Source organism: Bufo bufo, chromosome 7 (assembly GCF_905171765.1).
Source record: "Bufo bufo chromosome 7, aBufBuf1.1, whole genome shotgun sequence".
Lineage (NCBI taxonomy): Eukaryota > Metazoa > Chordata > Amphibia > Anura > Bufonidae > Bufo > Bufo bufo.
Window position 1 is genome coordinate 221,593,355 of NC_053395.1, and position 23,552 is coordinate 221,616,906.

At 45.8% G+C, this 23,552-nt stretch overlaps 2 protein-coding genes across 2 annotated transcripts in view; one reads left to right on the plus strand and one right to left on the minus strand.

Annotated features, from left to right (window-relative positions):
- Positions 1-302: 302 nt before the first annotated feature.
- On the minus strand, positions 303-2,963 carry CRYBA2 (crystallin beta A2). The gene is made up of 4 exons (XM_040440295.1): positions 2,806-2,963; positions 2,497-2,638; positions 2,090-2,232; positions 303-510 (listed from the first exon to the last, which is right to left on the minus strand). Exons 1-4 carry the CDS (start codon positions 2,961-2,963, stop codon positions 363-365), a joined length of 591 nt encoding a protein of 196 aa, XP_040296229.1. The 3' UTR covers positions 303-362.
- Positions 2,964-10,180: 7,217 nt separating this feature from the next.
- FEV (FEV transcription factor, ETS family member) overlaps positions 10,181-23,552 on the plus strand; it is a 38,934-nt gene continuing 25,562 nt past the window's right edge. Inside the window, exons 1-2 of the mRNA XM_040441536.1 lie at positions 10,181-10,231; positions 15,244-15,274. Coding sequence (XP_040297470.1) covers positions 10,181-10,231; positions 15,244-15,274 — 82 coding nt within the window. The remainder of the gene's footprint in view (positions 10,232-15,243; positions 15,275-23,552) is intronic.

Consider the following 23,552-nt stretch of genomic DNA (forward strand, 5'->3'; position numbering starts at 1 on the left):
GCTGAGTCCACTGTAAATATCAGAGTATAACATTTATTGTATAAGAGGTAAGTGGTTGGGCAGTCAATGAATGGGTGAACCTTCTCCCATCATCCAACCTCCACTGCCCCCGTATACCTCCTTTGACATCTTTTGACATTCTTCACCTGAATGATGACATCACCAGACCCAGCATGGTGACATCACCGCCAGGTTCTGTGCCGAGGCCGTCAGTGGGCGTTATGTAGTACACAAGACAGGAGCCACAAGCTGTCAGTAAAGATATATTTATTGCTGTCAATGACTGTGGGCACGTAGTCACTCCACGGCTCGGGTGGGTCGCTGGATGGGGTTGGGGTCTGCCCGGGGGCTGTGCGTCGTCCTTAGTGCTGGATCCTGCGGATGGACTGGATCTGGTTGGTGTGAGCCTGAGTGCTGTATTCATTGTAGTTCCTGTATTCACCATTGTGTCTGTCTCTCTCCAGCACATACTGGTAGCCTCTGTAGCCGGGGAACTGGTATGCTACCCACCTGTGGAGAAGAGCGGTGACAGGTAAGTGACAGCGGGTCACAGATAAGAGTGAAGGTGGGTGACCAGAAGAGGTGGCCTGAGGGTGTAGATAAGAAGGTGGGGGTGAAGGCACTTGGGAGGAGCATAGTGGAAGAAGCCTTGTGCCCCCAGCAGCACAGAGTATTTCAGGAGAGGAGTGTGCTGCTGATCTTGTGTGAAAGCAGTGACCTGTCCATTAATGTGATGGCGATGGCTACGGGTGACAGGGGCAGAGACATGGTGTGAGGAGGGGGCGAAGGCAAGTAAAAAGTTTCATAGTGGAAGAAGCATTGTGCCCCCAGCAGCACAGAGTAATTCAGGAGAGGACCTTTCCCTTAAAATAATGGCGCTGGTGTGGATAGAGCTACATGTGCCTGGGGCAGAGACGACACGATGCGAGGAGAAGATGGAGAAAAGTGGGAGACAACAGACCTAGAGTTTTCAGGTGGAGGGAGCAGGTTTCACCAGCAGCACAGAGCATTTTGGGACAAAAGGGTGCTAATCTTGGGAGGTTTACAGACCCAAAGTTCAATAATGGAAGATGAAGGGTGTACAGCAGCACAGAGTATGTCAGGAGAGGAGCATTCTGATCTTGTAAAATGATATAGAGTGAGAGGTGTGTAAGGCCCACAGCAGCACAGAGCATTTCAGGAGAGGAGTGCTCTGATCTTGTGAGGGAAGGGGGGGGGGGGGGTGTCACAGACCAATAGTTACATAGCAGAAGATGAATGGTCCCAAGAAATTCACAAGTATGTGGCAAGATTGGGCTGAATGCAATCACATCCTTGGGCCCAGTTCACACTTCAGTTATTGTGATCTTTCCTGACACCTGATCTCTGAGATTTGCCTCACAATAACTGATGGAAAAAACGGATCAAATAACTGAAGTGTGAACTGGGCCTTAAAGGGATTGTCCAGGATTAGAAAAACATGGCTGCTTCCTTCCCAAAACAATGTGCGCCCACAGGTTGTATGTGGTATTGTATGTGGTATTGTATGTGGTATTGTATGTGGTATTGTATGTGGTATTGTATGTGGTATTGTATGTGGTATTGTATGTGGTATTGGATGTGGTATTGTATGTGGTATTTATTGTATGTGGTATTGTATGTGCCATTGTATGTGGTATTGTATGTGGTATTGTATGTGGTATTGTATGTGGTATTGTATGTGGTATTGTATGTGGTATTGTATGTGCCATTGTATGTGGTATTGTATGTGGTATTGTATGTGGTATTGTATGTGGTATTGTATGTGGTATTGTATGTGGTATTGTATGTGGTATTGTATGTGGTATTGTATGTGGTATTGTATGTGGTATTGTATGTGGTATTTATTGTATGTGGTATTGTATGTGGTATTGTATGTGGTATTGTATGTGCCATTGTATGTGGTATTGTATGTGGTATTGTATGTGGTATTGCTGCTCAGCCCCTCTCCCTTGTAGGTTGTTACCAATACCAGACACAACCCGTGGACAGGCATGGCAGCCATGGTTTTTTATCCTATACAACCTAATATATCTAGATTTGATGGGACACCGCAGAAGCCGATACTCACGCTCCGGAGTTGACCTTGACTGAAGCCACCTCTTTGGAGCACCAACCCATGGCCTGCAGGGAGGGGTAGTCATCACTAAGCTCAAACTTGCGGCCCTGGAAGCTCTCGCCTTCATATAAAGTCACTTTACTGTCGCTGTGATTCTGCAGAAAATGAAATAAAATCAAGTAAAATGCTCCATACAGTGGCCCAGGGTCAGGACTAGGAGCTGACAGCTGGGGGCGCTCTGATACCATTACATTCCTGTGGGCCGATCAGCGCCAATAAGGGCTCATGCACAGAGCTGTAGCTGCTTTTCCAAATTGCGGATCTACAAGACACGGATACGGGCCGTGTGCATTCCGCATCTGCATCTGACCCACATAAATGCGGATCGGGTGAGGACAAAAAGGGCGATGTTTCCTTACTGCGCATTTCACAGGTCGGAAGGACAGAAGGTGTTCGGTTCTGTAGCCACTGTTTCCACTCCACGCGTCAAAACGAGGGTAATCTCCCTTCTCAAGGATGAACTGCTGCCCCTGGAATTCTGGGTACTCAAACCCAACCCATCTGGTAAGAAGAACACAACTGGGTCATAACTAGACCCTATGGAGAGGCACAATCACAGTATTGATACTTTCTAGTAACTTTTGGCTACATTCTGATATTTTGTTGCAATATTCATCAGAATTCTGTAGCTTTAGCGCCATCTGCTGGCCACAAGGGGCGATACCTACGGGCCATTTTCGACTTTGATGGAACGGATTTTGCGGAATCCGCGCTCCATAATGCTGGGGCATTCAATGAGGAATTCACATCTCTTGCCCTGGAAGTTTTCTTCCTCCCACACGGTAACTTTCCACTGACCCAAGGTCTCCATAGGCTGGCTGGTCATTGTGATCCACTAAGGAAGGAAGATAAAAGTGTTCTGAGTCAGATCTATGAAAGCACATATTACATATTACAAGGGAATTGCTTAACTGGCAATTCCTAATATCGATTTATCAGACTAGAACACTGCAGGCAGAGGTAAAGCTTGGGGCTCCTGCACCCTAATGCAGAATCTGTAATACGACCCTATCTGCCCTGCACCATTGTTAATACTGGTGACTTTTTATGTGGCAGAGGCACCACTGAACCCTCTGCACCCCCTATAGCTATATCTTTTGTGTCTTTGACGAGAATTCTGGCTATATGCATCTACCACTAGAGGGCGCTTGCTGTATATGGACTTATACTGCTGGTATTGAGCAATACATCTCTATGCAGTGTGCTCCCCCTGGTGGTGGCTGGAGTTAGCTGCTGTCCCAGTGTCAAGGCAAGCAGTGGAAAACTGCTCAGTCCCAAGCTTAAATCTATGATGTTGTCAATAATATTAGATCACATGATTAACCCACAAAACACCAAAACTAGAGCTTGGTATAATATAAAAAGAATAAAAAATACTGTATTATCCTGCATAACTAACCATTCACTATCATTACCTATCTGACCATTGCCATAAAAGAATATCACAGTGGGCAAAAATGCCAATACAATCTTCCAGTCTGAGCCCTGCCTGAGAGTTAGTCGCTGACTAACATTTGATCCATTCCGGCCATGACTGCAGCTGCACATTGTGACCATGAGCAGCATGAGCGCATGACTATAAGCTGCATTCACTAATTTTTATTTTTATTTTTCCTCCATTGCTGCCCAAAACTGGAAACCTTCTTCTTCTCATATGAAATACATGAGGCCCATTGTTATGATTTATCAGGTACATAAAAAGCTACCAGAGATCAGAAATGGTAAGAAATATCAAAAAACAAGATCACATTGTAAAATATCAGTATTTAAAAAAAAATAATACTAAAAAAAGATCAAATAAAATTAGAAGATCTAATGAGAAGATCTAAATAATAATGATAAAATGTCTAGAAATGGAAACCGAATTCAAATAAATATAAAGTGTAATACAAAAAAATTAAACGAGAGAATATAAATGGATCTGGCATAAACATAAAACCTAGAAATATGAGAAAATACATTGAGATCTAAAATCAATAAAAAATAAATATAAAATGCAAAAAATGAATACAATGAAAAAATACTAAAAATAACTACAATAGAGATATAGGGGGTCATTTATCAAACTGGTGTAAAGTAGAACTGGCTTAGTTGCCCATAGCAACCAATCAGATCCCACCTTAAATTTTCCAAAGGAACTGTCCTAAATGAAAAATAAAAGGTGGAATCTGATTGGTTGCTATGGGCAACTAAGCCAGTTCTACTTTACACCAGTTTGATAAATGACCCCCTATAAATCTAAAAACAAGTAAAATAAGAAGATATAAAGAGATGTAAAATCAATATCAACTCTTAAAATACAGCGAGGTAATATATAGATCTAAGATCAATAAAAATAAACATAAATGGGGTCATTTATTAAGACTGGCATTTTAGATGGGTGAACTGGGAAAAGTTGCAGATTCAAATCTGCAACAAAAGTACACCAAAAAGTGGCATACTTCATCATGAATGACCCCTAAAATCGAAAAAAATGAATAAAATGAGAAAACGTTAAGGATGCTAAAAATAAGTAAAACAAAATATAGTGAAATCTAAGATCAATTTAAAAAAAATGTATAAAATGAAAAAATATAAAGAAATCTGAAATGAATATAAAATGTAAAAATAAGTAAAATGAGAAGATCTAAAGAGATCTAAAATCAATATAAAATCTAAAAATACAGTGAGGAAATATATAGAAATAAAATAAAGTAAACATAAGATATAAAAATACAGTGAAAATAATGCAAAATAAATGTCATCAAATAATTACAAAATATAAATAATTTAAACCAAATAATAAAAATGACAATAAATATAATAAAAACCTAATATTAAAGCATCTTTCTCTTCCGTTTTGGCCTCACGTGCTATTCGTTGGTGTACTATAACTGACTTTTGGCTGTAAATTCTGAATTATGAGATTTTTAAGAATATTTTCATTCTGATCACTTGGTGCCAGGGTGGATGCTTGGCGGCGCAGGCCTTACCTGAGTATAGAGGGGACTGGATGCAGTGGGGTGCTGTTAGGGTGGCCTTCCTGCCTTTATATAAAGCCACACACATATTGGATAATGCCGAATCTGCAGATCAGGGCTGCACACTCAGCATAGCCTGGGGTGAGGGAAAAAGAATAGGGTGAGAGGGTGGGGGGCACAGCAGCGTGCTATAGGCCAGACCTCGGTTGGGCCATTGTAATAGAGGATCAGGACAAAACAATAGAAACTGCTGTGTTATGTTTGTCCAGGATCAGACACAATAGGTTGATTCTGAGTCCTGCTGCTCTGGCACCTTCAGCGCTGGAGCCCAGAGAGGTCGACCGAGGGGACGGCAGGGAACAGGGATTTAAAGGGACATTATCAGAACTGTATTAAGAGCAGGGAGTATAAATATATCCAAACAGAAGCTGTATGCAGGTTGCCCCCACCACTAGGGGGCAATCTATATGCAGTCAATAAGTGCTGTATATAGATCGCCCTCTAGTGGTGGCAACAGACAGGTAAGTTTGTGTATACGGGAGAAGAGAGCAGCGCTCTGGACTAAAGAAACCGAGCATCCAAGACAGAAAGGATATTGGGAAAACTCTGCAAATCCGTTAAGCTGCTCTTTACTACAAAAAGTTATATCGATTAAAAAAATCCACAGATAAACAGAAGTCAGTATGTCAAGTGTGAACAGAGATCTGCATTGTTCTCTCCGGCATAAATGCTGGACTATCAGAATCAGATCTGTTTACAAATAAAGGATTGTTTATTGCTTTAATTACTGTGTTAGGAAATATAAGTCTCGTTATTAATTGTGACAAATGTCTCTAATCTTCATGCTTTTTTACGTTCCAGCAGAGCGGACAAATGCAAAGCTTTACTGCGTCCCCTGCTGGTAACAAAAAGGTAATGCAGCAGCTCTGACCACCCATACAGATTAGCTGCTGGCGTAGAAATGAACCCATTTTCAGATTTTCACGCAAAAATAAGGTTACAACTACATTGCAACATGTGTCGTGTGACATTCATGTCACACCAAAGTCACACAACATTTTTTCATAAAGATAGTCTATGGTGTCGCACTGCGACATGTGACAAGCTGCGACACAACATTTGCAGAATGTCGTGTCACAATCGCAGCATGTCACATGTCGCCGTGTACACCTAGCCTGATCCTGAATAATATGATATGATATAATAGGACTAGACATTAAGCCTGTTACAATAATGGGCGCTAGAACAGTAGTGCATAAACATTAGTAGGAGCAGTCTATATTAAATGGCACTGGCACTGACTGGTGGCTGTGGCTGGTGGCCAAGACTGTTGGCTGTGGCTGAGACTGCTGGCACTGTGACTGGTGGCTGTGGCTAGTGGCACTGACTGATGGCTGAGATGGCTGGCACTGACTGGTGGTGCTGAGACTGCTGGCAGCTACTGGTGGCTGAGACTGCTGACACTGACTGGTGGCTGAGACTGCTGGCACAGTGACTGGTGGCTGAGACTGCTGGCACTGTGACTGGTGGCTATGATTGGTCGCCAAGACTGCTGGCTGTGGCTGAGACTGCTGGCATTGTGACTGGTGGCTGTGGCTAGTGGCATTGACTGATGGCTGAGACGACTGGCACTGACTGGTGGTGCTGAGACTGCTGGCACTGTGACTGGTGGCTGAGACGGCTGGCACAGACTGGTGGCTGAGACTGCTGGCACTGTAAATGGTGGCACTGATTGATTGCTGAGACGGCTGTCACTGACTGGTGGCTGAGACTGCTGGCACTGTGACTGGTGGCTGTGGCACTTACTGATGGCTGAGACTGCTGGCACTTACTGGTGGCTGAGACTGCTGGCACTGTGACTGGTGGCTGTGGCACTTACTGATGGCTGAGACTGCTGGCACTGTGACTGGTGGCTATGGCTGGTCGCCAAGACTGTTGGCTGTGGCTGAGACTGCTGGCATTGTGACTAGTGGCTGTGGCTAGTGGCACTGACTGATGGCTGAGATTGTTGGCACTGACTGGTGGCTGAGACTGGTGGCACTGTGACTATTGGCTGTGGCTGAGACTGCTGGCACTGTGACTGGTGGCTGTGGCACTTACTGATGGCTGAGACTGCTGGCACTGTGACTGGTGGCTATGGCTGGTCGCCAAGACTGTTGGCTGTGGCTGAGACTGCTGGCATTGTGACTAGTGGCTGTGGCTAGTGGCACTGACTGATGGCTGAGATTGTTGGCACTGACTGGTGGCTGAGACTGGTGGCACTGTGACTATTGTCTGTGGCTGAGACTGCTGGCATTGTGACTGGTGGCTGTGGCTAGTGGCATTGACTGCTGGCTGAGACGGCTGGCACTGACTGGTGGTGCTGAGACTGCTGGCACTGTGACTGGTGGCTGAGATGACTGGCACTGACTGGTGGCTGAGACTGCTGGCACTGTAAATGGTGGCACTGATTGCTGAGATGGCTGGCACTGACTGGTGGCTGAGACTGCTGGCACCGTGACTGGTGGCTGTGGCACTTACTGATGGCTGAGACGGCTGGCACTGACTGGTGGCTATGACTGCTGGCACTGTGACTGGTGGCACTGACTGATGGCTGAGACAGCTGGCACTGACTGCTGACACTGTGACTAGTGGCACTGACTGATGGCTGAGACAGCTGGCACTGACTGGTGGTGCTGAGACTGCTGGCACTGACTGGTGCCTGAGACTGCTGGCACTGACTGGTGGTGCTGAGACTGCTGGCACTGACTGGTGCCTGAGACTGCTGGCACTGACTGGTGCCTGAGACTGCTGGCACTGACTGGTGGTGCTGAGACTGCTGGCTCAGATTGCTGGCAGCGGCTGAGAGTGCTGGGACTGTGCAGCTGTGTGATGCACGAACAGTAATGGCCGCGCTCCGACGTGAAGAGCACACCATAACCTGCAAGCGGCGGCGGTGATTGGCCGACGTGCAGGTGTGGGCGGTGCGTGTAGCGCCGTGTGATGATTGGTCGGTGCGCCGTACGCGCTGGTGTGGGCGGCGGTGATTGGGCAGGGCGCTGGTGTGGGTGGTGAGTGGAGCGCCATATGTTGATTGGACGGCGCGCCGTGCATTCACAGTTCAATTATCGGCACACACGCACGGACATGCAGCCCTGAGCACTCACACAAGGCTTCTGTGTTATATACCTCCCTCCTTCACTATAGTATCTCCTATATAATAAAAGCCCTCTGTGCCTGCGATGTGTCAGTGCGTGTGTGCCAATGTTAAATGCGCACGCGCGGCGCGGTGACCTATCAGCACGCACGGTGACCTATCAGCACACACGTCGCCTGCAGCGCCCACAGCGTGCCGACCAATGAGGACAGGGCGCTCCACACCTGCGCGCCGCCCAATCATCGCCGCTGGCGTAGGCAGGACCGGCACTGGGGACCCATCCTCATTGGCAGTACACCTGGCATAATCTCTTCTCTATGGCGCCTCTTACACCCGGCACTGCCTTGGATCGCACTCTGTGCAGAGGATCTACTGGCTGGGGTGTGCGGCTCCACAGCGGACAGACTCCACCATGATTACACTACATTGCGGGCTGTCATCCGAGAAGTGGAGGAGCGCGCTGTCCGCGGGGACGTGTCATTACCCAGCAGGCCCTGTACGGGTTCCCAGGGCTGAGCTCTCACCTGAGACCGGCTTCCAGCGTACGGGGCACGGAGTCCAGGGTGCTGCAGCTCCTCAACGACTTATCTCCGCCGTCCTCCTGATTACACCATGAGAGAACCCGAGGCTCGGAGGAAGGAGGGTCCGTAGCCCAAAACCTCCCCCAGGGCGTGGCCACAGTCCCTGGGACACTCTCACAGCGGCGTCCAGCGGGCACCGAGAGTCTCCCACTGCGGCCGACCAATCTCTGCCCCTGCAGCGACCATTAGCTCCAGAATCGGGTACTGGGGGAGCCCTGACAGTGCAGCACACACAGCCCCCTCCCCCCAAGTTATGTGGCCCTTTATTTCCGGACAGCTCTACGCGCCGGGCGCTCTCCCCCCTGTACATGCCAGGCGCGCAGGTATAAACGGTGCAGGTGGTGTCAGTGCATGTGTGCCGATTGACCGGCGCGCCACACATGCGCATTTAACAACGGCACACACGCATGGACACAGAGCAGCCATTTTTCTTCACTGCTGTACGTCAGCTTTAGGCTAGGGCTACAGACGACAATAATTCGCACGACAAATAGGGCACAACTACACTGCTACATGCGTCCATCTTGGGTGGATTTCTTGTGACTGTCGTGTCGCAGTATGTCGCAGTGCGACACCATAGCCTATCATTATAAAAGTTGTTGAGACAAAATTCTTGCAACACATGTCGTCGTGTAGGTCTAGCATTAAAGGCCGGCACTGTGGAGGTCACTGTTAAAGGGGCCGCCACTGTGGAGGTCAGTGTTAAAGGGGCCGGCACTGTGGAGGTCAGTGTTAAAGGGGCCGCCACTGTGGAGGTCAGTGTTAAAGGGGCCGGCACTGTGGAGGTCAGTGTTGAAGGGGCTGGCACTGTGGAGGCCACTGTTAAAGAGACGGGCACTGTGGAGGTCACTGTTAAAGGGGCGGGTACTGTAGAGGTCACTATTAAAGGGGCAGGCACTGTGAAAGTCACTGTTAAGGGGGTGGGTTCCTGAGGAGGCCACTGTCAAGGGAGTAGGGTGCTGTGAAACTCACTGTTAAAGGGGCGGGTTGCTGTGAAGGTCAAAGTTAAGGGGATGGGATGCTGTGGAGGTTCCATTTTAAAGTAGTGGGGGACTGTGGAGTTCACTGTTAAAGGGGCGGGGTGCTGTAGAGGTCACTGTTATGGGGGATACCGTCGATATCTTTTACCGACACACAAACATTAAATGAAAAAGATGAAATACACCCGAGCGAAGCCGGCCCTTCTGCTAGTTCAGTTTGATAAAAGTGGCCTATTGTGTCAGAAAGATGGTGTTCTCCACGAAACGGCGAATAGTGATTGTGGAAGACTATGTGCGAAGCCGATCGATTAAGGAAAAGGAAGAGTCCTTTGCCGACAAGACACCAGAAGTAAAAATGTCCTGCTTTTTGCAACCAGATGGGGAACATGGCGGAGCTCACTGGACGCGGTCATGAACTGTTTACGGAGGAGCGAGCTGTGAGCGAGGGGTTATGGCCGCCACCTTCCCCGGACTTGTCCACATGCCGTTTTTATCTGAGGGGAAACAGAATGTGTCCGCTAACAATCCACATCCCCTGGAGGAACTCAAGGAGAACATCACAAACTCCATCTGCTGCATCACAAGCCGTATCGGCCAACAGAATCCGACCGGACCCAAGACGCTGAGACCTGGACAGCGACCGCTTTCTGCATCTACTGGGACTTGTGGGTCATTTAAAAAAACAACCCACTTGCTCGTTCATCTCGTCCTACTGTCGCTGGAGGCGGGCGACTTTTTCATGGGTCATCCTGTATTATAATGGGGCCTAAAGGTGAATAATATAATGGTATATAATAAGCCTATGTAGAGATATGCCTAAGGGCTCATGCACATGGATTTTACAGTCAGCAAATTGCAGATCCGCAAAACACGGATACCAGCCACGTGCGCTCTATAGAACAGTCCTATCCTTGTCTATAAAATAAGACATCTATTTTTTTTTGTGGGGCCGCAGGACGGACATACAGATGCGGACGGCACACGGGGTACTGTCTGCATCTTTTGTGGCCCCCTACAAGTGAATGGGTCCGCATCCGACCCACCAAAAATGTGGATCAGATGCTGACAAAAAACATGGATGTGTGCATGAGCCCTAAGGGTGGTACCTGGTAACAATGCATGTTACAGGAAAGGGCCCTGCGCAGGTTCTCACCACTTAAAAACAAATGGGATGAGAGCAAACAGGGTCGGGCCCCCTATGTCCAAGGGCCCCAATGCAACCTCCCCTTGAATGTATATCTTGGAGTCAATGTGTAGTATAACATTCCTAAGCAGCATGACCTGAATACAGGGCCGGCTCCAGGTTCATGTGGGCCCTTGGGCGATAAAGTCTCAGTGGGCCCCCTTGTGGCATCTTGCAGGACGTACACGCCAATGATCGTCTCACCTCGCCTAAATAGTGGTGCGGCCCTGGGGCCTCCCAGGAGCAGTGGGCGCTGGCACTTGCCCGGGTATACCGAGCGCTCACGCCAGCCCTGCCTGAATATTACACATCCTACAACCCCTAATGCAAACACAAGCAATAGAGCAATCAGGGGATTAACACTATAGCTGCCGGGCGGTGAACAGGTCATCCTAAAGGCTCATGCACACGAGCGTTGTCCGCAAATTGTGGATCTGCAAAACACGAATACCAGCTGAACGGAACGTCCGGCCCCTAATAGAACCGTCCTATCCTTGTCTGTAATGTGGACAATAATAGGACATGTTATATTTTTGGACATACAGACACAGAACGCACACCAATTCATTTCTATTTTTTTTCCGGCCCCGTTTGAGTGAATGGTTCCGCATATGGTCCGCAAAAAAAACTAACGGACGGACCTTGACAAAAGATATGTTTGTGTGCATGAGCCCTAATCTTTGCCATCTCATAAATTTTGCAAAACCATCAAATAAGCTGCTGTTGAGATATGGAATTTCTATGATGTGTATTGGTTTAGTACAGTTTATTATTTATTATCCAGTTGAAGGGTCCAGTCACACGTCCGTGGTGTATTGCGGATCCGCAATACACCCGGCCGGCACCCCCCATAGAACTTCCTATTCTTGTCCGCAATTACGGACAAGAAAAGGACATGTTCTATTTTTTGGCGGAGCCACGGCCCGGAAGTTCGGGGCCGCGCTCCGGAAATGCGGATGCGGAGAGCACACTATGTTCTGCCCCATTGAGAATGAATGGGTCCGCACCCGTTCCTGATATTGCAGAACGGATGCGGACCCATTTGCCGCCGTCTGAATGGAGCCTTATTATTATAGACACGATCAGAGCTGAGATGACTTCTAGTCAGAGAGGAAAGCCACCAGTGTCCTCTTCTCCCCAGGACCTGCCTTCTCAGAGTCACTGCAGGGACCCCCATATTCAGTCATCTGGTAGCATCTTGCTGCTGTGTGAGCAGGTAATATTTATATGTCTCCGTACGGTGGGCCCCCAAAATACATTTTACTGCTGGGCCCTAGGCACCCCAGTCCGACACTGTATTTATGTGATTATGAGTCAGACTGTGATAAAAGTGCCTTTAATTCGATGCCTTCATTCATACATAAGTGAATGGATAAGCAAAAACATAACGAGATCCGTCAACAGCAACTTGTTGATGGTTTTTAGATCAAAATGAACTGAAAATCAATTGAAAACTGACAAGTAAATGAAGATTGTTACGTAAACGCTGGCGTTCACATTATCTGACTGTTGTTAATCAAAGGCGGAGTGTCACTTTTATACTATTTGCTTTGAGTAGTCACATTGTGGACATTAACCAGTCGATGCCCATTTCACTCTACTGCCTGACACATTAAAACATTCTAGAAGGATCTTCCACAATCAACATGGAACATAAAGGAAATTCCCTAAAATAACATGTAAATATGGACACGTCTCTGCTACAAAGACTCCATTATACAGTATAAACATCTGCTTATCTGCAGTCACCATGAATCCTGGCAGAAAGGGACCTCACTTATGGAGATTACATGTATCCCTATCAGTTGAGAGGCTGTACTGGCTTAGAAAAACATGGCTTCCTTCTACCTAAAACAGCGCCACATCTGTTCGAAGGTTGTATGTGGTATTGCAGCTCAGACCCATTTACTTCACTGAAGCTGAGCTGCAATACCAGAAACAACCCATGGACAGGTGTAGCACTGTTTCTGGAAGAAAGCAGCCATCTTGGACAAATCCCTTAGGCCGCTTTCAGACGAGCGAGTTCAACTCATTGGACTTTGCAGCGTGAGTATGTGGCATCTCCCGTCCTGTACTTCCAGCATTATGCTGGAGTGTTATACAATTAGGACCTTTGATGACGTCACTACGCTAATCACATGGTCAGTCACATGATCCATCGCCATGGTAAAAGATCATGTGATGGACCATGTGATGAGCGTAGTGACGTCATCAAAGGTCCTATTCCTCAAAGAAGAAGACAGAAGAGATGCCGGCTGCGCGAACAAGTGGATTAAGGTGAGTTAAATTATTTATTTATTTTAACCCCTCTAGCCCTATTGTACTATGCATTCTGTATTCAGAATGCTATTATTTTCCCTTATAACCATGTTATAAGGGAAAGTAATACAATCTACACAACCTTGAACCAAAACCTGAACTTCTGTTAAGAAGTTTGGGTCTGGGTACCACATTCAGTTTTTTATCACGCGTGTGCAAAACACATTGCACCCGCGCGATAAAAACTGAACAACGGAACGCAATCGCAGTCAAACTGACTGCAATTGGGTACCTACTCGCGCGGGTTTTCCGCATCGCACCCGCAATGCATCCGGACCTTATCCAGAGACGCTCGTCTGCAAGGGGCCTTATGTGGACAATAATGGGACATGTTCTATCTTTAAACGGAAATACGGAAACAGAAGGCATACGGAGTACCTTTCGTTGTTTTTTTTGGGCGGATCCATTGAAATGAATGGTTCCGTATATGGTCCGTTTACGGAACGCAAAAAATGGAATGTAAACGGAAAAAAAAAAACGTTTGTGTGCAAGAGGCCTAACAGTGGCGTGGCCTTCCTCTTTGGCACGAGACCCCTATTCTAGGGATTTGTTGGCTTCCAGCGGTCAGACCCCCATCTATCTAGCAATTATCCTGTGGAGAGGTGATAATTTATTACTGGAATAACCCTTTAATCACTAGGCAATGAATAATTCGTCAACTTTCTCACATCCTTTGTATTTCAATTACTTGCCATTTTTCAAGATCTCTGCTGCTAGTGGACATAAAAGGTCCAGAATGTACGGCCTGTCTTCATCATGTCTTGATCACACAGGTGCGGAGCTCCTTCAACATCCCCAGCCTCTGGATGTAAACACAAATTTTCCTATTCACTGAAAGCAGGCAGAGATCTTAAAAATCATGAAAGACAGACACCCAAGAAGCTAAGGTTTAATTTTGATTTTCTTCTTGAAGATGCTGTACCCTTACAAGTGATATATCAATAGATTCCTATTAGGCTACATGCACACGACCGTTTGTGTTTTGCAGTCCGGAAAAAAACAAAAACGGATGACATCTGATAGGAAATCTCAACGTCCCACTTGGTACCCCTGGTACCGAACTTCTAGTATCGGCTTGGTTTGAGTCTTGTTCTGACGTCAGGAGAGCGTTTCACTCGGTAGGGAATAACAGACACAACAATGATGTACTGAAGGAACGCTCTGAAGTTTATTATTAGTGCACACAGGTTATATAGAGAGGTTTTACCCCCCTTTATTAGCATATCAACGTAAGTTATTTATTCAACCTATCATATATTAACACGTTCTATTCTACAGGCAAATAGAGCAAAAAGCGGAACTTCCATATTTGAGGTATTGTCCGGGAGTAGTGCCAAAGAGATAAGATTCATGGTTACAGAGAACAGAAACTTAGCAGAAAACAGAATTCGTTTTAACATGGATTCCTTTCAACATCCGTTTTTTTCTGCGGATCCATTGTAACAATACCTAAAACGGACAAGAATAGGACATGTTCTATTTTTTTTGAGGGGCTACGAAACGGACATGCTGATGGGGACAGCACACGGTGTGCTGTCCGCATTTTTTGCGGACCCATTGAAATGAATGGGTCCGCATCCTATCCGCAAAAAAAAAAAGGAACGGACACACAAAGAAACAAACAACGTTCATGTGCATGTAGCCTAATCCAACAATGATCTGGCACTGACCAGGTTTAATCAATGCCGGATTGAAGGAATTTTACTTTATTGATATGATAGTTGATTTTTCTGAACTGGAGATGTGTAGGTATGATGATGACTTAACCGGTCCTGTACTACTAGAAGGGGAAGAAATGGTTAATTCTCCATGTCAGGGCGGAACGTACAACCTCTCCCCTTATGCAAACACGTTCCTTTACACAGTGACTCCCGGATCTGCCACCTCCTGCTATTGGCCCAGGGCACAACTGTGACAGGGCACCTGCAGACTCCCTGAAATCTCCAGGTGGCCCCTCAGTGCATCTCTGACGCTGGAGGTGAGTATAGCCTTCGGCCACATGTGGCTCCTGCAATTATACCATGTATTATATGGCCCAGGTCAGGGGAACATATGGAGGCCAGTCTTCTGCTACATGGTATCCATCTGGTCACCGAGGTGTCGCCGCCGTCAGGTTGACATTCCCATATGCAGTCGTGATCATTACATACGATTAGATGGTTTCTTGCAATTTTCTTAAGGACGATTTTCTGCAGCAAGAATCAGCGCATTTGGGAAATTCCTGACCACCAATGTCTGATAGATTTTGCTGGTGACAGAACAGATTTCCATTGGCTGAAGTTGGTAATTTCCCACCATAGACCAGTAGCTTCCAATCAGGAGTTGTAGTTTTGCAACATCTGGAGAGCCACAGGTTGGAGATCCCTGCCATAGACCATAGATGAAAAGTAACCTGTCACATCTGCAGAACCTCTTCTAATATATTCTGTGTTTCTGTCCTTTCCCGTTTTCAAGATCTCTGCTTGCGCTCAACAAATTAACCTTTCTTGTTTACATGCACTGGCTACCACCTAACACTTCTCACAGCTAAACTGCTTGCTAGGCTAGACAATCCTCTGTGAGTAACTATAAAAACTCCACTTCACCTGCACTGATACATTGTAACAAACTACTGGGACAGAATTTGTGCTGCTGCTGTGTTTAGCTCACAGAAGGTTGTCCAGACTGGGTACAACTGCAACAAACTCTCAGCTGTGAGAACTATTAGGCTGTGACAGGTCTTCAGTCTATGAAAGGGAGCTAGAATGTTTCCACTCACTGACGGCAAGCAGAGATATTGAAAATTAGAAAGTTGCAGAACATTTCATTATACACTGATTCAGCTTTAATTACTGGGGGGAAAAAAGGGCTCATGCACACGAACGTATTTTCTTTCTGTGTCTGTTCCGTTGCGGACCGTATGCGGAACCATTCATTTCAATGGGTCCACAAAAAAAACGGAAGTTACTCCGTGTGCATTACATTTCCGCATGTCTGTATTTCCGTTCCGCAAAAAAATAGAACATGTCCGATTATTGTCCATTAGGGTTTGTTCTATTAAGGGCCAGCTGTTCCCGTAAAATACGGAATGCACACGGATGTCATCCGTATTTTTTGCGGATCCGTTTTTTGCGGACCGCAAAATACATACGGTCGTGTGCATGAGGCCTAACAGTAAGCGCGACCCCTGACCACAAGAGCTGACAATTTACAGCTTCTGCTTTCTTTCAGCTTTGACAGCTTCTGAGGTAAATGTGTAATCTTCAGCGCTTTCTTATTTGAGGATCAGCACATCCTGGTGGACTTCAGGGCATGCTGGGCCATGTAGTACTAAGCAGCTGCAGGGACATTCACATGTACTAGTCCGGCTACTGCAGAATTTTATCACAGCAGCCGAATGTTACATTGTAGCAAATGACACATTGTGTCTAACATCTGCGGCCAGCACAAGGCATTGTTGTTGGTTTTGCAATTTTTGGAAAGTTGCTTAAATAGCAGTTCCCTATAATAATGTCAGGAAGCCTCCCTATAGCTGCATCTGGGGAAATTTAGGCCCTCCAGGACTCCAGTGTATAACAGTCTGCAGTCAGCAAATGGGAGCAAGACTGCAGGCTGCCATCAATGGACATCATCTGCAGGGAGTAATGTTCCCCAGCCTGTGGCTCTCCAGCTGTTGCAAAATTACAACTCCCATCATATATATACAGCGCCGTGGAATGAATGGCGCGTTAATAATAATAAATAATAATAGTAATGTGATATTATGGGAATTGTGATTTGAAAGGGTATTCCAGATGTTACACATTATCCCCTATCCAGTAGGTATAGATCAGTGGGGGTCCTACCACTGGGACCTCATCGATACGTACCCCTTGGGGCCGACTGAAGAGAACAGAGTGGCAGGTCGAGCACGCACACTGCTGCTCCATTCATCTCTATGAGGCAGTTGAGTACAGCGCTATGCGATTTCCGGAATTCTCCTAGCGATAAATAGACTGGCAGTTTGCATGTCCAGCCTGCCACTCGTTCATTTCAAGGGGCTCCGAGGGGTACGGGGTTCCTAGTTCACACTGGGGCCCCCACTGATTTAATCATTACCCCCTATTCTGTAGATAGGAGATAACTTGTAACAACTGGAATACCCCTTTAAGCAATTTTCCTATATGGTGATTATATCCAAAGGCATGATAGACGCCTATAAAATGCCCCAAAACAGCGCGACCGGTAGATTACGATGACTGTCTGAGACAGGTTTCATTTTATGACCAAATTTTTGATTTTCTGAATTCAAAACTGGTAAGAAACAGAAGGTCTGATCTGAGGCAATTGCAGGTTTTTAGTTTTTTAGATTTTCAGGATAAATAGTCTGACCCCATCATCCCCCACCCCCCCCTGCCCGGAGTATCCCCTATTTTTCCAGAGAGAATGGAGCTGACCGGTCTCCAGAAAGCTCTATGTAGAGGCCATTGTGTGGCCCCTATAGACGAGGGGCCCCTGGACTCTGCAGGACACGGTCACACGGCTCCTGATTGTTTTACATTCTGTACAAGAAAGACAATGAAAGCCGCACCCAATGCAGGTGTATAATGAGGAAGTGGGGTCAGGGAGGGGTCCGTGGGGAAAGGGCGATATCCTGTCTGTCCAGGATACCCAGCTGCGCAGAACAGGATTTCACCCCTTAGGCTGGGGCTACACGATGACATTTTTCGCAGTAATGTTGCACGACATATTTTATTATACTAGCCTAGGGTATCGCACTGTGACATGCGACGTGCTGGGACTGTGACGCGATAGTCGTAAAAAATCCATCCAAGATGGATTTTTGTGCGACTGTCAAGTTGCAGCTGCAGCATGTCGCAGAGCGACACCATAGGCTAGCATTATAAAGTATGGCGCATGTAGCCTTAGCGTAAATCTTCCGACATGGATACAATGTAGCTGCACTATAAGGGCTCATGCACACGAACGTATTTTCTTTTCGTATTCGTTCATTTCAATCGGTCCGCGAAAAAAAACGGAAGTTACTCCGTTTCCATTCCGCTAAAAAAAAAAAAAAACTTGCCCTATTATTGTTCACATAACGGACAAGGATAGGACTGTTCTATTATGGCCAAGCTGTTCCATTACGCAAAATGCAGAGCGCACACAGAATACATACGATCGTGCGCATGAGCCCTAAGTCAGGGAATTGCATGAGCAACATCTCACTATAACTATAAATTATGGAATTAACATGTTAGCACTATCAATTCCTCTCTGCTTGCTGTCAGTGAATGGGAACATTCTTCTCATCCAGAGGCAAAATCTCATACCATCCCTACTGCTCACAGTTAACGATTTGCTACATTTGTATCAGGTTTGGAAAATCTTCCAGAGCGATACCTTTTACCTGCATTGTTACATTGTAACAGGAGGTGTGCTGCTGATGTGTTCAGCTCACAGAAGATTGTCTGGACTGGATACAACTGTAGCAAACCCTCAGCTGAGAGAAGAATTAGGTCTGTACAGGTGTCCAGCCTTTGGAAGGAAAGAAGGCGATTTCTATTTTCTGATGGCAAGCAGAGATTTTGAGCTATTGATTTGAGGAATTAAAAAACAAAGTCTATGAGAAAGTTGCTGAATTTTCCATTAAACAGTGATTTACGTAAAACAGTAAAACCGTGAGCGTCAGGGTGATGTGATATTTGCTGTTGATAGGTATGTCTGGTATAACATGGGCTTTGTCTATGACTTTGGTGTTTGCACTGTCTTTCCATACACAGGACGGGAGTAAACATCCACGTGGCTGCACGACACCAGGGCGCGCCGAGCAGCGAACACCCCTCCCCCGCTGCTGCAATAGTAATAGGTCTCAGTATCAGATGCCGCCATGCATGGCTTATCACAATTATAAGCTTCTTTCTACAAGATCTGAAGAGCTGAAATCTGGAGCCCGGACACAGAGCATCCTGGGGGATGAATAAGACTCCACTTAGATTTCGGTTACTCCAGCCCAAGGTGCGGCTCTGAACCCTCTTGTGTTCTTGGCTTGTTTTAAGTTGCCTGTGATTGATGAATGTAAAACACAGGCAGCTAAAGCAAGTCTGGGAAGCAGGAGTCATCCCTCGGGGGCGGCGGACAGTGAAAGGAGCGCCATTGTGAATGTTCTAATAATCTGATTGACTTTTATGCAAGTTGTATAAGATTAGAAAATATTTTTTTATATATATTTTAAATAGAAACAGCGCCACTCATGTACATAGACCGTGTCTGGTATTGCAACTTGGCCCCATTTAAACTGTAAAGTAATGTATGTACACGGTGACTGCAACAGCAGAATAGTGAGTGCAGCTCTGGAGTATAATACAGGATGTAACTCAGGATCAGTACAGGATAAGTAATGTATGTACACAGTGACTCCACCAGCAGAATAGTGAGTGCAGCTCTGGAGTATAATACAGGATGTAACTCAGGATCAGTACAGGATAAGTAATGTAATGTATGTACACAGTGACTGCACCAGCAGAATAGTGAGTGCAGCTCTGGAGTATAATACAGGATGTAACTCAGGATCAGTACAGGAAGTAATGTAATGTATGTACACAGTGACTGCACCAGAAGAATAGTGAGTGCAGCTCTGGAGTATAATACAGGCTGTAACTCAGGATCAGTACAGGATGAGTAATGTATGTACACAGTGACTGCACCAGCAGAATAGCGAGTACAGCTCTGGAGTATAATAAAGGATAAATGATGTATTGTAAAGTAGAGTAAAAATATTATTCAGAATAGTCTTGGAGATCATATTCCTTTGCAGCCAGGACTGTGAGTCTAGATCCAGCCTTGTCTTCCAATACAAATAGCATGGGAAACAATTTCAATAGGTCCACAAAAAATGCGGACAGCTCCGTATGTCCGTTCCGTAGCCCCACAGAAAATATAAAGCATGTCCTATTCTTGTCCGTTTTGCGGACAAGGATAGGAATTGTTACAATGGATCGCAAAAAAAACAGATGCAATACGGATGCCAAAAGGACGTCATCCGTACTTTTTGCGGATCAGTGTTTTTCAGACCGCAAAAGCCTTAGGACGAATTTTTAGGACAGAATGCAAAGCAGAAACCTTGCAGAGGCATTCCATTTTAATACAGTACATGTCTATGGGCACATATAATGGGTCCATTTTTTTTCCATTATTCATGATGGGGAAAAAAAGTCCAGTCGCAGGACTAGTATTACGTCCTAAAATTCCATTATATTCCATTATAACTCTGATATAACGGAACCCTATAACAGAATTTATTAACACGAATGCAAACCCGCCCTTAGGGCTCATACACATGACCATATGTATTTTGCGGTCCGCAAAAAATGCATCCGCAAAAAAAAGGATGATGTCTGGATGCATTCCGTATTTTGTGGAACAGAACAGCTGGCCCCTAATAGAACAGTCCTATCCTTGTCTGTAATGTGGACAATAATAGGACATGTTCTATTTTTTTGCGGAACGGACGTACAAACATACGGAAACGGAATGCAAGGAGTAACTTCCGTTTTTGTTGCAGACCCATTGAAATGTATTGTTCTGCATACAGTCCGCAAAAAAAAAAATGGAACTGACATGGATAGAAAATACGTTAGTATGCTTGAGCCCTTAGGCCTCATGCACACGGCTGTTGGGCACTGGCTGTGTGCTCGCTATGGAGTGCAGGGGGGCACCACCAATGAGGCCAGGTAGCACCAGGTAGGGGCAAGAGGGGGGGCAGCTGAGGGGCCATGGGCTGAAGGGAAGGGGTTAGATTAAGAAATTGCTATTGGGAAAGGGGGGAACAATGTTTCAGTTTTTGCCTCAGGCAGCAGAAAAGCTAGGTGCACCCCTGACGATGTGCTTCTGTGGGATTTCTGTCCCTGCCTCAGCACCGCAAAAAATGTATTTTTAATTTTTTTTTACGGATACGTTGCGGCAGCTGCACGGACAGTGCCTGTGCATTGGGGGCCGTGTGACTGAGGCCTTAATGTCACTTTTTTAGTCTGATTTACAGGTAGCTGAGTGATGTGTGGTAATATTAACCTACCACTAGGTGGCAGCGCAGTATAGGAAGCTTCACCTCCTTGCACTGGTAGAAAGTTTTGCATTTTTGCCACCTCTTTATAGAGGAACATTTCCTATGAACCTAAAGTTCTTCCTCCTGCCCCGTCTACAGGAAAATAGTCTGACACTTCATTGGCCCAGGACAAAGGAAAGGTGCTGTCATATCTGGATCCGGGTGCCTAAGAGAGCCCCATGTCCCCTATTCCACATAAAGGAACACTAGTTAGTTGGGGGTTGCATAATAGATTTTGCATTGGGACCCAGGAGCTTCCTATTTTCTCTCTGGATTGTAATGTTAGGGCTCTCAATCATTTCCCTTGCTGACAGGCTGGATATTAGAAGCTTGTCCATAGTTCTGTGCTATATCCTGCCGGAGCAGAGTCAGATAAAGATCTTCGCCATTGCTATTCATGGCAGACAGGCAGCGGCTATATCTGATGCATCTCGCAGGCAGCGAGCGTTCACATTCTGCATTCTCTGCGCCTGCTGCTGGAACAAAGGATTCTTCTACCAATATCCATCACACAGATATGCGTGTCGCTCACGGCTGATCCCAGGGGATCTATATTCTGTGTCCTTGTCACTAATGATCATGTTGTTAGTAATAAATACGTATATTTAAGTAATTGTGACTTTTTTTGTACAGTTATTTTTAAAAAAAATAACCAAAAAAATTAAATTTAAATTAATAGTGCAAAAGGCAAAATGTATTCACAAATAATAGAACTGTCTAATTCCATTGAGATGTCAGCATGAGAGGTTCATTCCGGATCTGATCAATAGAAGATTTTTCAGATCTTGCTAGAGCAGGGATCAGAAACCTTCGCACTCCAGCTGCTGTGAGACTACAACTCCCAGCATGCAAACTTACTCGACTGTTATTGTAACTCCCATAGAAGTGAAAGGAGGATTCTGGGAGTTGTCGTTTAAGAACAGCTGGAGTGCCAGAGGTTGCTGATCCCTGTGGTAGACGGAAACAGACATATCACAGAGAGCCATGTAGACAGATGTTATAAGGAGCCATACAGATGGCCAGTTATATACATTCTATAGAGACAGACCATATAACGGCCATTGTGAGAGGGGGCTCATACTGAACTAAGTAAAATGCTTTAAGTTCTGCCTGCTTGCAGCTGCCACTAGAGGGAGCTTACTCCATATAGATGTAGACGGCTAACAGTGAATGAGCTCCACCTAGTGGTCGCTGCAGGTAACCACAATTATCTATTCTTTAGGGATATTCCCACCTTAGACATTCTTGGTGTATGTACAAGACATGCCATGAATGTCTGATAGATGTAGGTCCCACCTTTGTATCCTGCACCTATTTCCAGAGCAGGGGTCATCCACTGCACATGCCTTCTAGGTGAAGAATAAATAAAGGGCAGTGCGTGCCTCTCTCCATTTACTTTAATGGGAGCTACATAGCAAGCATGTTCATAGATTATCAGGACTACCATAGAAGTGAATGGAGATTCCTGTTCTGGATATACAAGGGACATAAGAAACCTATATCTGTGGATCTGCTATACATGTCTGGGAAAAAAAAACCTTGTGAGAAAAAGAAAATATATTTAATAATTTAAGTACATAGATACAGTATAAATATAATGCCCCAAGCTGATGTCATAGAGCCCTCGGCTGCTCTATTCCTGTGTGCTGACTAATGGAGAGCTGAGTCAATGGGACTTGGTGCCGCGTCCTGGCAGTGTAGTCTCGGACTCCCTAGCTGTGTTCCTTGTTCCTGTGCTGATTATTGCTCATTCCTCAGCTTGTCTTCTGATCACTCTCTGTCTCTCGTGTGTACTGCATAGCTTGTCTGGTTCTGACCCATTTACATATGACTCTGGTGTTTGTCTGTCTGTCTCTGCACTCAAATAGTATAGGGACCGTTGACCAGTTGCGGTCTAGCTATCTAGGGCTTGCACTGCAAGTAGCTAGGGAAAGCAGGCTGGGTTCTAGCCTTAGGGCTCACTGTCCTTGTCTGTCCCTATCTACAGTCATTACAAGATGTCACAGGGAGCGGGCAGAGATAGTAAGGAACCACGCAGATGTCATAGGATGCCATGCAGATGATGTAACAGGATGCCATGCTGGTATGGGATGAATATTCTTATATTTTAATAGTATGGGCATTTTCAAAAGTGCCAGTGTCCATGTTTAATTTTTTTTAAAAAAAATTATTCTAGGGAAAGGGAGTGATTTGA